Raw genomic sequence first — 15,008 nt, forward strand, 5'->3', positions numbered from 1 at the left:
CCCCCCGCCCCCTCCCCAGCCCCTTGGGGAGAGCCGGACCCCACCCACCCCGACCGGGTCCCGGTGCCCCCCCCCGCCCGCAGCCTCCCCGCCCGGCACCGGCATCGCTTACTCGGGGAAACCCGAGCCGCGGCGGGCAGCGGGCGGGCAGCAGCCTGCCTGCCCCGCCAGGGGGGCCGGAGCGGGCCCCCAGCCCAGCCCCGAGCTGCCCGGGCCGGGGCTCGCTGGGCTGGACAGGATCTCGGCGCTGCGCGGGGCCCCGCCGCCCCGGGACACCGGCGGGGCCGGCTCAGGACCATGGAGAGCGGCCGCCGTTACCGGGCCGGGCCGGGCCCCGGTGCGCCCGGGACCGCCGAGCGGGGCGAGGGCTCCCGCTGCCCCGGCCGGGCCCCCCCGGCCCTGCTGCTCGGAGCACCCCCGGGGCTGCACTCCGCAGCACGCCAGCACCGGGGCTCGCCCCGGCGGGACACGGGGCAGCAGCGGGGCCCAGGGCCGTGCCCTTGCCGTGCCGCAGCAAGGACGGCGGCGGCCGCCCGGTCCCCGGTTCTCCTTGGAGGGAGAGCCCAGCCCTGCGCAACGACATTCTCCCGCTGCTCAGGGAGGATAAACCGTTTACGAGGCGGCTGGCCTGGATCTCGGCTCAATTAGGAGAACAAAACCTGACGGGAGAGGCGCAGCCAGGCAGGGCCGGAGCCAGACGCTCCCCCGGGACCCCCTCGCTCCCTGGGGAGACCCCTGGCCTCCAGCTGGGGCCAGGCGGAGAGGACAGGGCCAGGGTCGAGCTGGCGGCGCAGCGGGAGCCAGGCCTGCCCCAGGCTCCGCACCTCGATGTGCTGCAGCCAGCGAGGGTTTGCCTGGGTGGAGGGTCGGCACACGCCAGGGCAGCCACCGGATCGCCCCCCGCCCCTGTGCCGGGGCCAGGGGTCCAGAGGGGCTCTGGGGCTGCCAACAGGGCCCGTACTCGGGATGATCCAGCCGGTCTGTCCATTGCTGGGGCTGGGACCCGAACCAAGCCCAACGCCGGGCTGGGGCAGGGGTTCACCCAGGCAGGGCTGGCCGGGACACGGCTGGGGGCCTTGTAGGCAGAGCCAGTGCTCTTGGGCACCTTTGCTGGCATCTCCCCGTTTGGCCGGGGAGCGGACAAGTCCTGTGCTGACCGTCACCAGTCCCAGTGCCCCTGGGAGCTGTGCGTGGAGCAGGAGCAGTGCTGGGGCTGTGACAGCGCGGGGCCGGCTCCGGATGACACATCTGCCCGCCGCAAGACAGGGCCTGCGGGCGTCGAGGGGCCGAGGCAGCAGGCAGGGGCTTGGGGGTGCTTGGGCTTTCAGCAAGTCCCAGCTCACGCTGGGACCCAGAGAGGTGGAGGGTCACAGCCACCGCGGCAGCAGGCAGAGACCCCGGGAGCTGGAGCAGCACCAGGGCTGCGCGCTGCGGGGGTCCCATGTGCCAGGACACGGCACCCGCCAGCCCGAAAACCCAGCACCTGCAGTGCAGCACGACCCCGCGCGGACCCTTCCCTGCCGCAGCCGCGGCAGCCGCGGCAGGGATGGCTAAAAATAGCTGGTACCGGCTCCTCGCTGCCATCATGGTGCTAAATATAGCCGGTATCGACCAGGCAGCGGGACCGGCAGCCCGGGAGAGCGGGAGGGGAGCATGGCCCCCCAGCACAGGGGGAGGCCGGGAATGAGCGAGGCCTGGGAATCCATATGGGAACAGCCCCACTGAGCCCAGGGGAAACGCTGGTCAGGACAGCTGCCGGCCTGGGCTGTGATGGGGCTGGATCCCCCCCTGGGGAACCCCCCGCCCCCGGTGCTGGGGTTCCCTTGGTGGGTGAACCCCATCTGGGGAGCCCAGGGAGTGGGTCGTTCCCCCCCCCCGTGCTCGCACCGGCAGCGAGCGGCTGCCTGCCGCATCACTGAGAGGAATTAATATTTATGGGCGTTTAAAAATAGCTGTCGCATTGTGCTTCCCCTCACGTGCGGAGTCAGCGGGGTGCGGGGAAGCTGCTAAATTAGATGTCACCGCGCAGAGGGAGCTGCTCAGTCAGGCAGGAGCGGGGATAAAAATAGAGCCTGCCGTGCGTGCGTGGCTCTCCTGCAAAGTAGGGCCAGCTCCCGCGGGATCCCCCGCCTCCGCACACCGGCATCCCCACACCTCGCCTGCCGCCCCCTGCTCCCGCGGGATCCCCTGCCTCTGCTTGCTGGCATTCCCGCACCTTGTCCTGCTGGCAAGGGCACCCCGGAGAAGCCGGGCAGGGAGTGGATTCTCCCGTCGGCGGCCCTACGGCTGCTTTAACCACGCACGGGTGTCCCACCGCGCCCAAGGCCCTCTGGGAGCAGCCGCCGGGGAGCTCTGGCTCCAGGAAGCAGCCCCATGCCCTGGCAGCAGCACAGTGCCAGCACATGGCACCCGGGCAGCCCCGGCCCTGGCAGCCGCAGGGTCTCCGTGTCCTCGCCGTGCCCAGCCGGCACACAACCGCCCGCTGAGAGCCGGCTCGGGCCTGGAGCCGGATGCGCGGCTGGTGCCGAGGCCAGATGGACGCACGCAGGGTCAGGATGCAGAGCTCAGCCTGCAAGCCCTGAGGGACACCGGCGCAGGGGCACCGGCGCAGGGGCACCCACCTCCGGGGAGTGCCGGGGGAATCCTCGATTTCTTCCGTGCAAAGCAGCGCTGCAAACCTACCCGGGCCAAAACCGAAGCCCCACAGACGGGCTTTGCCGAGTGGCCAGGGAGGGCTGGGAGCGGCCGTGCACGGCTGGGGCACTTGGCAGAGCCACACGTGCGACGCGGGCAGCCGGGGAGCACCACGCTGCCGGGCTCCGCACACAGGGCCGGGGTCTCTGCGCAGCCCGGGACCCCAGCGCAGCTCCGGGCAGGGGGTTTGCAGCACAAAGCGGCTTCTCCGTTGGGCGATGGCTCTGCACCCTCTGCCGCTGCTGGGCAGAGGAGCTGGCGGCAGCCGGCGCGCACAAAGCCCTGCACAGATGGCTGCGCGCACCGAGGGGCCGTGGCAGCACCACGCTATTAGGTTTGATGGTTGTGCAAACAAAAGCGGGGCCAGATGGTCTCCCCCCGCGCTCCAGCGCAGGAATCCTGCGCTCCCAGCCCCTGACCTTGGCCGGGTGTCCCGGCAGCACGCTGCCGGCCTGCCCAGGTTGCTTGCACAACGCCTGCTGCTGAAGTTTTCCACTGGGAAGAGTGGCGGGGGGGGAGCCGACCCTCCCCGAGCAGGGTGGAAGCACCCAGCTGGGTCTCAGCCCCGCCGGGGTGCAGGGCGGGTGGCTCCAGCCCCGAGCACCCCCCCGGGGCCGTTCCCCCCGGCTCGGGGAGGGCTGAGGTGGGACCCCGTGGCCAGAGAGGCCAGCGGCCAGGAGCGCAGGGCAGTGGCGGAGGGACCCCGCCTCGCCTCCCCCGGGTCGCCCCCCCGTTCCCAAAGCGGCTCCGCTCGCTGACCGTGCACGGTGAGCACGGCCCGGGCCCCGCCCGCCACCGCCCCAGGGCCGGCCTCTCCCGGGGCGGGCGCCGGTGCTCGGTGCTGCCGGGACTACAGCTCCCGGCGTGCCGCGGCGGCGGGGCGGGCCGCGCCGAGGTGCCCGCCGGGAGCGCAGCCGGGGCGGCGGGGTGCGCGACGGAGAGAGCCCCGGCCCCGCCGAGCCGAGCCGAGCCGGGCCGGGCCGAGCCGGGCAGAGCAGCGGTGAGTGCGGGCCGGGCGCGGCGGCTCTTCTCCGGCCTCCCCCGGGAGTACGGGGCCGGCCCGGAGCCCGGCGGGCCCAGGCGAGAGGCCTCGCCCCCTCCCCGGGAGCAGGCGGCGGCCGAGCCCCGCTCCCGGGCCCGCGGGGAGGCGGGCGGGGGCGGGGGAAGCGTGGGCCCGTCCCGAAAGAAAAACACCCCCCCCCAAAAAAAAAAAAAAAAAAAAAACCCAAAAAAAAAGCGGCTGCTGAGATGGAGCCAGAAAGGTGCGGGGCGCCGGGGTCCCCGCAGTCAGGCCGTGCACGGCCAGGCCGGGGGGAGCGGGTCCTGCCCCAGCACCCCAGGGTGCAGGTCCTTGCGTCGAGGTAAGCGGGGTCCGGGACCCCGAGCCCCCACGAGCGCCTGGAGAAACCCAACGCGCAGCGTTCCCTGCGCGTCAAAACTTCCCCTCGAAATTTAGCAGAAAAGGCCGAGAGGGAGGCAGAGCCCCAGCTGCTCCCGCTCCCGCCTGGGAGGGCTCGTGCTTCTCCTCCCGTCCCTGGAGCCACCCCGCAGCTCTGCAGCCTCCACTTCCCACTCGCTGCTCTCCTGTCAGCTCAACCAGCTCGGGGTCCTCCTGCCTTCCTGAGGAGGGACCTGGCAGCTCTGGGGCTCGGAAGCATTGAAGTCCGTCAGCGACTCCGGGCTGGACCGGGACACAAAGCAGCGCTGTCTCGGTCTAACCTCTGTCAGCTGCCTCTAAAGGCTGCCGTGTTTGCTAACCATCTCTGGTTCAAACGCTGATGCCATCTTGCAAAGAAGGGTTTAAAATATTTATTTGCTTGGGAGACGGTGATGGCTGTTGCTGCCAGAGATAGGGATCTCGGCTCCTCGGCGGCTCCGTGGGATCATAATGGTTTGCATTCTGGGAACACTCAGGAAGATCGACCGAGATAAGCACCTCAGCCCTGCTTCCCTCCGCCGGCCCGGATGAAGTTCCTGCAATAGAACGGGGTGCCGGGCCCGGGGTGCGATCCAGGGAAAGGCCGCGGGAAGAGCGACGTCGCTGCCGAAGTGTGAGGGGGCAGGAACGGACGGTGGTCACGCTTCTCGGGGGCAAAAGCAAAGGCGGGGAAGGAGCTGCGCCTCGGGGTGCTGGCGGCACGGCTGTAGTCAGAGGTTGTGGGTCCTTCAGCAGCCGATGGACAACAAAGCGAGCAGGAAACTGCCGATGTCGTTTTATTTCCCCTTTCCTCAGAAGTGGGGAGATGCTGTCACGCCAGCTGCTGAGCTGGCAGCCCCGACGCTTGCTCTGAGCCCCAGAACGAGAGTCTTTCCCAACAGAGCTGTGGACAGGGAGCTGGCACAGCGGCAGGCGAGAAGTCGGGAACAGGATGCAAAGGATCAGGCAGAGGAAGGGCTCGGCTTCATCACAGCCTGCTGTTTGCCTCCAACCACAGCTATGACTTTTCCCCTCCTTGGATGGGCACTGTCCAACGTCAGCTCAGTCCCGACCTTCACACTCAGTCTGGTGAAGCATTAAAGCTTTTCTGTCCCAAAAAACCACTTCAGAAGTGGGAAAGCGGAGCTTCACAGCCAGCTGCGCCGGGGGTGGGGAGCTGGAGTTCCTCCCGCTGTTGTGCTTTGCCTTGTTTTTCCTGCAGGTGAACAAATCCCCAGTGTAAAATCAGAAAGCAAACAACATGGGATCTGGGATGGGGGTAGGGATTGGAGCTTTGAGAACTCGCGCTCCCTCAGCCAGGCTTTTGCAACTCTGTGCAGAGCTGCATGTGCAATCTGGAGTGAGCACAGAGCTTGGGCAAGGGCTGCAAACGCCAGCTCAGAAGTGGGAAAGATTCGCAGATGAAATATTTTTAAGGTGGGGAAGGACAGAATTGGAGAAGCACGCAGAATTATCCTCATCATAGGACCTAACGCTTGCCATCTCCATACCCCTCTTTCAGGAATGAATTAGCCTCTTGTACGTTCTAGCATTTCACCCATCTACTCCACATTTTTACAAGCAAGGAAACTGAGGCACAGGGAACAGAATTGTACAGCTTCTAAGTTTGGCCCTTTGCCACCCAGCTGCAGGTTTGCAACTGCCCTTGTTTGCAGAGGGGACCAAGTAGAAGTTGCTTATTAGTTTTTGAAAATTACACTCCTGGTTGTCCTCAAATGGAAATTGCACTTCATTACTACACAGGCAGGGTGCACCCCTAGCTCTAGGGCTTGCAGGAAGGTCTGCTAGCTTCTGTAGCCTTTGGATAACAGCATCCTTTCAAGGAGAGGGCCTGAAGAGGCCACCTGGTCAACCCCCCATCCCAAAGAGGAATCTTAATTTTTTAAATGTTTATGAAACTTGATTTTAAAGCCTCCCATCACCTTCCGTGGGCAGTCCATTCCACCATCAGTCCTTCTGCACTATCGACTTGCTCCGAGTCTCAGTTGCGCAGTTAACGCCACTGCACAATTTGTCTCCCTTCTCCGTGCAGCTATCTGTTACGTGTTTCAGGACTATTCCCTCACGCCTCTCTCCAGTGTTCTCTAGACTAAACAAACCCATTTCCTTCAATCTGTCCTTGCAGGTCATGTTTTTCCTACACCTCTGCTCATTCTCACTGCTCTCCCCTGGACTCCCTCCAGCTCCTCGCAGTATTCTAGCTGAGGCCTTACCGCTATCTAGGAGAATTATTTCCTATGTCTGGCAAACAGCACTCCTGTTTATGCATTCCACGGGGGTGTTTGCTTTTTTTTGTTGCAACAATATGACTTTTTTGACTCGTTATGCTTCACTGCAACCCCTAGATTTCCTTCTGAAAGCCCTTAGGAATTGCACCAGACTGAGGATGGAGTTGCTCCCCCTGCTAGGACTGAAGTGCTGAACTCTGGCTCAAAGTCCTGCTTCCAGACCAAGCTTCAGGCTTTTCTCTGGAATATCCAGTAGCCGATATCCTTTGACCCAGGAGATGGGTGACAAGAAAACGAGCACTCCACAGACCTGCAAGCCTCTTTTCTGGTAACAAAAACCTTCTCCAGAAATAAGCCCTCTGATTGACACCTGGGTAGCAGAGGTAAGCGAGCATCTGTTCAGTTCACCTCACAGCCCTGCCTCTCCAGAGCTGCCTGCAACATCGAGCAACAGCCGCCTGTGCAGTTGAGAGAGGTTTGGAAGTTACAGCGAGCGTCCCAGGAGCTGCGGAGTCAAGCGTTCGCTTTGTGTCCTAGCCCTGGGCAGGAACAGGGGAGAGCGCCAGCTTCTGAAACAAGCCAGGCCCAGCACTCTGCGAGGGAACCTGGAACAGCTGGCAGCGACATAGAGCGCGTAATGTTAGATCTGGCTCGGACTCGCCTCCCGAGACCGAAGACTGTGAGAGCTAGAGAGAACAGCAACGCCATCTTCCAGCTGTGGGAACAAAGCAGCAAAAACACAAGGCTAGACATCAGGAAACAGCCCTCGCCTTGGGGTCCTCCGTACAAGGAGGGACAGACCGTGTTACCTAATGAAACTACGTTTCCGTGGGACACGGACACAGATGATTTTACGCAAGAACTTCCCTGCTCTCAGTGTAAAGATACTCAGCTTTACAGCGGTTCTGATTTGTGCCGTTTCCTGTAATCCCTGGAAACAGGTAAACCAGAGCTCTCATCTTCCCAGAAAGCCTTAAGACCGATAATGACCGATACCTGCTGCCGCTACCAGTGCAGCAGTCCAAAAAGCCACTCCGATACCTGCGCTGTCCATAGGGCACCACTCCAAAGACTTGCTCTGAGGGGATGACACGGTCTTGCTTCCTCGCCTTCCTGGTATTGTTTAGAAAAACATCTCTCTGTATTCCTCCTACGTGGCAGCTGTTCCTTCCAGGTAGGGGAAGAGCCATCTCTGCAGCTCTTGCTACCGAAATATCCTCCTAATGCATTTTTCCTTGTTATCTCTAACTTTTTATGTTCCTCAAGAAGAATCTCACTCTTTCCCTGTGGAATAATTTTTTTGTTACTTTCTTCCCCCCCCTCCTAAGTCTTAAATTAGAAGGCAAAACACATAAGCCAGACCAGGAGACCAGCAAACCTCTAGAGCCGTGCAGAACCCTGTTAATTTAGTTGAACTAATTAGGAGATCTGTTGATACAGAGCTGCCATGCCTTTACTCTGCAAATACTTGCATTTTCTTTTTGAGTTCAGGGTATGCTGAACCCGTAGACATGTCAGAAGCTTCATGTGCCGAGTGCTTCCATGATTAACACTGTGATGATGATTTAAAAAGTGCTTAGAAGTATTCGTTTGAGTCTTGTCAGGCAATCACAGGATTGAACCTTGACTTCTTGGTTCCAGGATAGCATTTCAGCAGATCACAAGTAGCTTCTGTCACAGACAGGCTTCCCAAACATTATTCCCACATCTTAACTGCTCCCAGATTTAGCTTCCCCTCAGAAATGTCAGCTCTACGAACGGAAATAATGAGGTGCAGAGAAATGAACTGACTTGTGATTTTTATAGCAAACAACAGATTTCAGGTTTGCTTAACAGCAAGACAGTGCTCGACCCCTGCTGTGCTTACCTGAGTAATTTAGACGGAGGGCTACCGCGATCTGAAGTACTGACCTGACTCTGCTTTAGTTTCAGGGGTGCCCGTCTGACACAAGAGCCAACATGAACGTGGGAACAGCACACAGCGAGGTGAATCCCAACACCCGTGTCATGAACAGCCGGGGCATCTGGTTGTCCTACGTCCTTGGAATTGGCCTGCTGCATGTTGTACTCCTGAGCATCCCCTTCTTCAGCGTTCCTGTGGTTTGGACTCTTACCAACATCATTCACAACATGGTAAGGGAACAGCGTGGCTGGCTTGACTTCCTGGGGCACGGAGAGGTAATCTCTCAAGCACCAGCTGTTTTTTGAGAGCAATCTAGCAAGATTCTTGTTGAAACAATTCCCTTCTCTGTATTTCCAAAGATGCAGGCTAAGTTACTCAACCTCCACCCCTCAGACTGCACCTTTGCCTCTAGGTCATATATTTAAATCCAGCCTAGGTACTGATGAGACAGCAAACATCTGGTGAGGCTGCTCAGAGGGGACACTGAATTCATTTGCCTGCAGGGTAAGTCCCTTTGTCATGTCCCCTTAACAGAAGAATAGCTGTGACAGGCCACAGAAGCTGGCATGACAGCTTCTACTTCGGTTGATACAACCTGAATTGGCCTCATGAGAGTTTAAAAAAAAAAACACCACCAAGATTAAAACGCAAACTTTGTTCTGCTTAAAGTAAAAGATTAGTCCAGGAGCAGATTCTCCCCTTCTAAGGATCAGGGACCCAAATGAACGGGTGTCAGAGTGCTGTGCTAGGGGTGCACAAGTAAGCACAGCACATGTCAACAGATGCCCATTCCGGGTGTGCAGGGCACCCGGGGGGTTCCTTGTGATGCCAGAAGCTGCTGTGTTTAACTGCTCACTTTTGTGACTCCACTGTCCCACTGCGCAAGTCTTGGCACGCGTGGGTCCTAGAGCGGAGGAGCAGACCTCTCGGCAGCCGTCCACCCTCAGGCATAGGGGACAAAACACTTCAGAGGTGCCGCAATCAATTTTGTATCCTTTGTTTTAAATAACATCTCAGCCCAAGAATATTCCAGGGACAAAAATGACACCCTTGTTGAGGTGTTATTGATGTCGCTAGCGGAAAGAAACCCTGCACGAAACCACCAACTAGAGCGCTCGGGGCTCAGTTGAGAAGCTGCATGCTTTTCATCCAGCTCCTTCCCCTCTCTGGCAGCTTAAACGATTAGGTCCTGGGAACAGAAAGGAGTTGAAAGGCCAGCAATGGCTATACTTAAGAGGCACGTGATGTAGCCAGGCACTTGCTGTTTTTCTGTGACTTGTATCCCACTCCAAGAGGTTAACTCGCAGCCAGAGCGGTAACAGACCCTCACTGCCTACAGCTCTACTTTTTTAGAAAGCATTTAGCATTGCTGTTGCACGGTAGAGCGAGTCCACGGTAATCTCCTGATCCCAGAGATCTGCGTGCTGTAATCTTGCAACCACCTTCTTGGCTTACGCCCAGGAGCTGAACGAGAGGCCTCACGTGTAACAGCCAAGCCTGAGCTAGCCCCGGCTAGCGGCCTACCTCCCTAACTCTCGCTGCTTCGTTAGCCGCTGCGCGTTTTCCAGCAGCGACGCTGCGTCCCTCTAGCGGAACAGTGCGCTGGTGCAAGCTCCCACAACGAAGCTGAACGTTTCTGGTGGCGTGGCGAGGGGCGTAGAGAACACTGTGTGCACTTCACACTGCGTTTGTATTTGCCACAGAGTATGTACATCTTCCTACATACCGTGAAAGGAACTCCTTTCGAGACTCCGGACCAGGGGAAGGCTCGGCTGCTCACGCACTGGGAGCAGATGGACTACGGCGTGCAGTTCACGGCATCGCGCAAGTTCCTGACCATCATGCCCATCGTCCTGTGAGTACTTCGGGGCAGCTGGGCTGCCTCACGCGCCTGCACCCATCAATGCTTCTGCTGCACACGCTGTCCTGGGAAATGAAAACACGAAGTGCTATAATTCAGGTTCCCTCTCTCTCTGTTCCCCTCCTTTCCAGGTATTTTCTAACCAGCTTTTACACAAAGTATGACCGGATACACTTCATAATCAACACCATCTCCCTTATGAGTGTCCTGATCCCCAAACTGCCTCAGTTTCATGGAGTCCGGATCTTTGGGATCAACAAGTACTGAACTGCGTGGCTGGAGTGAATTGAAGAGAAGCAGGGGAGAGGGGGAAGTTCCTTCTCTCTAGTCCTGTTTCTTCACCCCCACGCACACTGGGATAAAATTTCACAGCGGCTGTTTAAATGCAGTATCCAATAGACATATACCGCATGCTGGATCCTCATGCCCAATAAATCTAAACAAGCTCCAGAGTAGAGATTAGCGCGGAGCAGGATGCATGATGCTGGATTTCTTTTATTCCAGTGTCATAAATAGATGCAGATACACTGAGACTTCCAGGTACAGAGAATGAATTCTGGGGAAGATTTTCATCTATCCCAGACATTGAATGACGAGAATAGGGATGAGAGGTAAAGCTTTTAGTGCTGGTACTATCGCTGTGGTAAATGCACTTTAAAATATATTTCGCTTTCTGAAGCTAGGTGCTTTAAGCGATATGTGGGGGAAATTCAAAGGGATACAGCCAGACTTTCCCAATACTTGATTGTTTCAGGGTTTGAGTTCCATTTTCGGGCGGGGGAGTGGGAGGGGAAAGAGAATGACAGATTTTTATTTTGCAATCTTTTACGCCACTGAGAAAGGAAGTTCTTTTACTAAAAACAGTACAGGAAGGAATGATCTGCAATTTGGCAAAGCTTTCAGTTTTCTATGGTACCACTCGTGTGGTTCAGGGAAAAGGTCGGTAGATCCTAAATCATACTTGTTATTTTCAGCTTATTCCAGAATCTATCTGGTAACTATGCTCCCCACCCCAAACCGCTAATTTTTAAGCGACACTGAGCGCTCAGGCAGCACAGCATTTGGATCAAGGACTGGGGCGCAGGTCATTTTAACGATCGACAACAAATGCCACTGAGCTACTTGGTACATGGAGACTGCACAAGCATGGGAGAAGCTGAAGACTGAGAGGTATAGGCCAAAAGAGAGATGGATGGCTGCTTGCTATAATCAGTTAGTGACTGTAATTGGAATTTTTCTCCTCGGTCCAGCTCCTTGGTCTCTTAAGTCTGTCTACGTGTTACTGGGATTTGCCGGTGGACTTAACTCAGTGTCTGACTCAAGGCATTGAGTCAATGAGTATCTTAACTCAGTATCTGACTCAAGCGAGCATTTCATTTCTGGCTTACCTGGAAGTCTGTCGCTCCGCTCCACGCACAGGTGCTGCGGCAGCGTCCCCTGAGCCCTCAGGTCATCACCGGCAAGGGTGAGGGAGCTGCAGGAGAGCCATACTAACGAGCAGCACCAGCAGCAGACTGAATTGACCAACAGAAGGATGCAATGGGTCGCTGAAGATAATAGATTATTTAGTATAGGAACAAAATTGAGCCTTTTTCCCCCATAAAGTTACCACCTAAATAAAGTAGGTTTGTAGATTCAGGTTTCCTGGCTGAGATAGCTTTCTACTGTTCAAAGCAATCGGTTTTTCTTTTGGGTTGTGTGCCGGATGAAATGTGTTTTTCCTCATGCTTCCCCTGTAAACTCATGAAAGCCTGTATTTTTGTTATCTTAGTGCTTATATTGTCTCACACTTTTGACAATGGTATAAACATTTTAAATATGCTATTTTTGTTCCTGCATTAGCCAATTCTAGCTTTAGAGGTCATAGTGGATATTGTTGAGGTCTGTTTGATGCTCTGAGCATAGGATATGGATGGGGAACTTCAGGTTTGCATGTAAGATCTAGTACTACTCCATGCATAATTTTAGGCAAGCTGCTTTACTTCTCTATCTCAGACTTACTATCGGACCGCTGCAGAGAGGGGAAAAACATTTAGTGTACCTCAGAGGGCTGCTGGAATGCATAGAGAATCATTACCTAATATGTTTGAAAAGTGGAAATATTTTAAGTGAAAAGGAAGTTTTCAAAAAGGTAGAAAGAGAAGAGAGTCTGGCTTGATACCCGAGTGCTGTTCTCCAGCCAGGGAGTTTGACAGATGTGCAATTTACTTGATGGGGGGGTTAAACGTTTTAACCACCATGACATAAGGACTGCTGCTTTAGTTAAGGTACTATATACCCTAAAGCTAATATACTCTTTAAGCTACTAGACAATGACTTTTGAAAAAAAATACTGTTTTCAAATAGAGGTATTTCATCAATCAGCTAAATACCTTTGAAATGACTAAGAAATCAACAGCGTCAATGCCCAGAACACTTACGGAAAGATCACTGCCCTCAGAGCCGCAGCATCTGTCCTTATCAGGATGGCTAAGGCTGTATCTGTAATGCAGACTGCATGTTGCTTAACAGATCTGAATGTCTGACCACAGGGGCAACTTACATGCCAGTGGTAAATCTCCGGAGGAAGGAAAAATAACTATTTATTTTGGTAGAATATGAGGGGAAAAACATCAACTTTTTTGCAACAGAAACAGTCACTAGATGCTTAAAAACATTACTCCTATATAGACAAACATATACTGATTATTTCTAAGTATATGCACATTACCCAAAGTCAAAGCAGTTTTGATATTTTTAGCATAAACATAAATTGAAGGTAGGGGTCAGAAGTACAGCACTTCACACTGTTTCCTTGAAGGCCTTGGCATTACAGCAGCTGAGGGTTTGAACAAGTTATTTGTGCTCTTAACTGACACTATGGATATCTGATTCTGTTTTGTTAAATTAAAGATCAACTGTAAAACAGAATGAGATTATAAACTTCTCAAAAAGGCAGGTTTTAAAACCTAAAGTCTAAAACTTCTTGTTAGGCAAAGCCTTAATTATAATAGTAAGCTTTTCTGATTTACCTTGTCCACACAAATGATTAAAATAGCCATTACAAAAACAGATGTGTTACATGGCAAATGACATTCTTTACAACACAGGGATAGCATTTTTGCCACAGAATAACTGAAGTTAACTTGGACTCATACAGTTAATCCAATCAAGGGAAACATAAATGAAAACTGGAGAAATATGGAAAGAAGCGAGAGAGTTGAAGAAAGATTTCACATTAATAATGTGGTGTGTTAAGTATCTACATAAGATTAATAATTATTTGAACAATTATATGTCTGATAATATCTTCCTTAAGATCCCGTCTTAAGGAAGGTATCAGAATTAACCAAAAATAGAAAAGAAATCATAAGTTAATTGTAATTAAACCACAGTCACAATTGCTACTTGTTAGGTGTACCTGAGGTAGTTTTAAGTGAAAGAGTTTTGGGTGCTGCTGGTTGAGCCACCCTCATGCGCCAGTTGCGTGGCTCCTCCCTGTCGGTGTCACAGGAGCAAGCGGTACCCGATGAATTTTCCACTTGGAAACCACCACCACTGCAGTGGTGTGGAAGTAACAGAGACAGTTCTGGGTCTCCTGGAACTCCGTACTGAAACCACTTCTGGTTTATTTTGTTTGTTAAATTCATACAGAAGCGAGTTCAGCACTCAAAGGCTAATCTTGCACACAAACAATAAAGAGCATAGTCAAAACACTAACACTCCCATGGGATAACTCATTGCTGAGAAAAGGGAGATCGGGACAGCGTGGGCAGGATGAGGGACTTTCAGACACATACGCGCAGTGATCCAAGGGTGAAGCCTACCTTTTGCGTGGAGAACCAGAATGTGAGCGCAAAGACTGTCCATTCATTCTTTTAGACTGTAGAATTTTCTCCAAGTATCTGTGTGAAGGAGATAATTGATTGTTACTGATTTTAAATGGGATTTTGATCACATCACACTTGACAGATTTTCTTCTCAAACTTGTACTGGCTTCCTGTATAGTGACTAGGGCAAACTCAGCTGGAGTTTGGGCTCCGGTGGGCTCCATCCAGTGACTGAGAAACAATTACCAGATAAGTAGGTACTTAAAATGCTTTTCTTTTTTGTTCTGCCATGAATGGCAAAGGAGAAAAGCTTTTGAAAACCCACCACTTGAACCGTTCACAGGCACTGGCAGAAGCTCTCTGCCCCATCTTGTCCTGGGCAAAGCCTCTTCTAAGCCTCCGTCAAGACCACACAGGTATTCCCACAGTACGGCAGTCACTGCACCAGGAAAGTCAGAAAACAATCAAGTACTAACAGCTTGATGCTTCTGAATTAGGGATCCTGTCTTGTGATTCGTTTAACATAGCTAACAGGATGTCATACAGTCCAACCCTTTGCAGGAAAAAGCCTTTAAAAAAAAAAAAAAGCCTGAGATCTAGGGCTAATAATTCCCGAGTACTTTTTTTTTTTAATCATTGTTTAATTTGTTGTTTGTTTTATTAGAAGCATGGTACTGGCCCTTGAAAAGGGGACAGCAGCTGGTTACCATTGTTAACATATTAATATTTCTCATTGTGACTTACGTTGCTTTATCATTGCCTATAGTATCTTTTAAGCATGCAAGTGTGTGTGTATACGTATCCTCCTTGGATCAGTTTAAGTGAGCTAAATTAGTTGGGTTTTTTTTTTAATGGAACATTCTGACATTGTACAAAGTTTTAGGGTTTTTTTCCAGTAGCCCTTCTTTTTGCTGTGTATACAGAAGTCTCATGTAGAACTTTCTAAAATAAAGTGTGAATATTTTTATTACTCCTTTGTACAGTATTCTAAGAGAAACTAATAAAGTAAGTATTCATGTAAAAACTTGTGTTTGATGCCTTGAATTTTTACATGGACAGGTTTTGCTTTTAAACA

At 53.9% G+C, this 15,008-nt stretch overlaps 1 protein-coding gene across 3 annotated transcripts; it reads left to right on the top strand.

The window, feature by feature from the left end:
- The first annotated feature begins 3,572 nt into the window (after positions 1-3,572).
- On the top strand, positions 3,573-14,957 carry ORMDL3 (ORMDL sphingolipid biosynthesis regulator 3). Of its 3 annotated transcripts, XM_075171586.1 has the most exons (5): positions 3,573-3,694; positions 6,478-7,301; positions 8,287-8,493; positions 9,967-10,118; positions 10,256-14,957. In XM_075171586.1, the coding sequence occupies exons 2-5, from the start codon at positions 7,173-7,175 to the stop codon at positions 10,389-10,391; spliced, it is 624 nt and encodes a 207-aa protein (XP_075027687.1). In that variant the 5' UTR covers positions 3,573-3,694; positions 6,478-7,172; the 3' UTR covers positions 10,392-14,957. The 3 variants fall into 3 exon arrangements, with proteins under 3 accessions (XP_075027687.1, XP_075027688.1, XP_075027689.1); XM_075171587.1 differs by lacking the exon at positions 6,478-7,301 and having other exon boundaries at positions 3,575-3,694; XM_075171588.1 differs by lacking the exons at positions 3,573-3,694; positions 6,478-7,301 and adding an exon at positions 7,324-7,534.
- Positions 14,958-15,008: the final 51 nt, after the last annotated feature.

Source organism: Calonectris borealis, chromosome 22 (genome assembly GCF_964195595.1).
Source record: "Calonectris borealis chromosome 22, bCalBor7.hap1.2, whole genome shotgun sequence".
Taxonomy (NCBI): domain Eukaryota; kingdom Metazoa; phylum Chordata; class Aves; order Procellariiformes; family Procellariidae; genus Calonectris; species Calonectris borealis.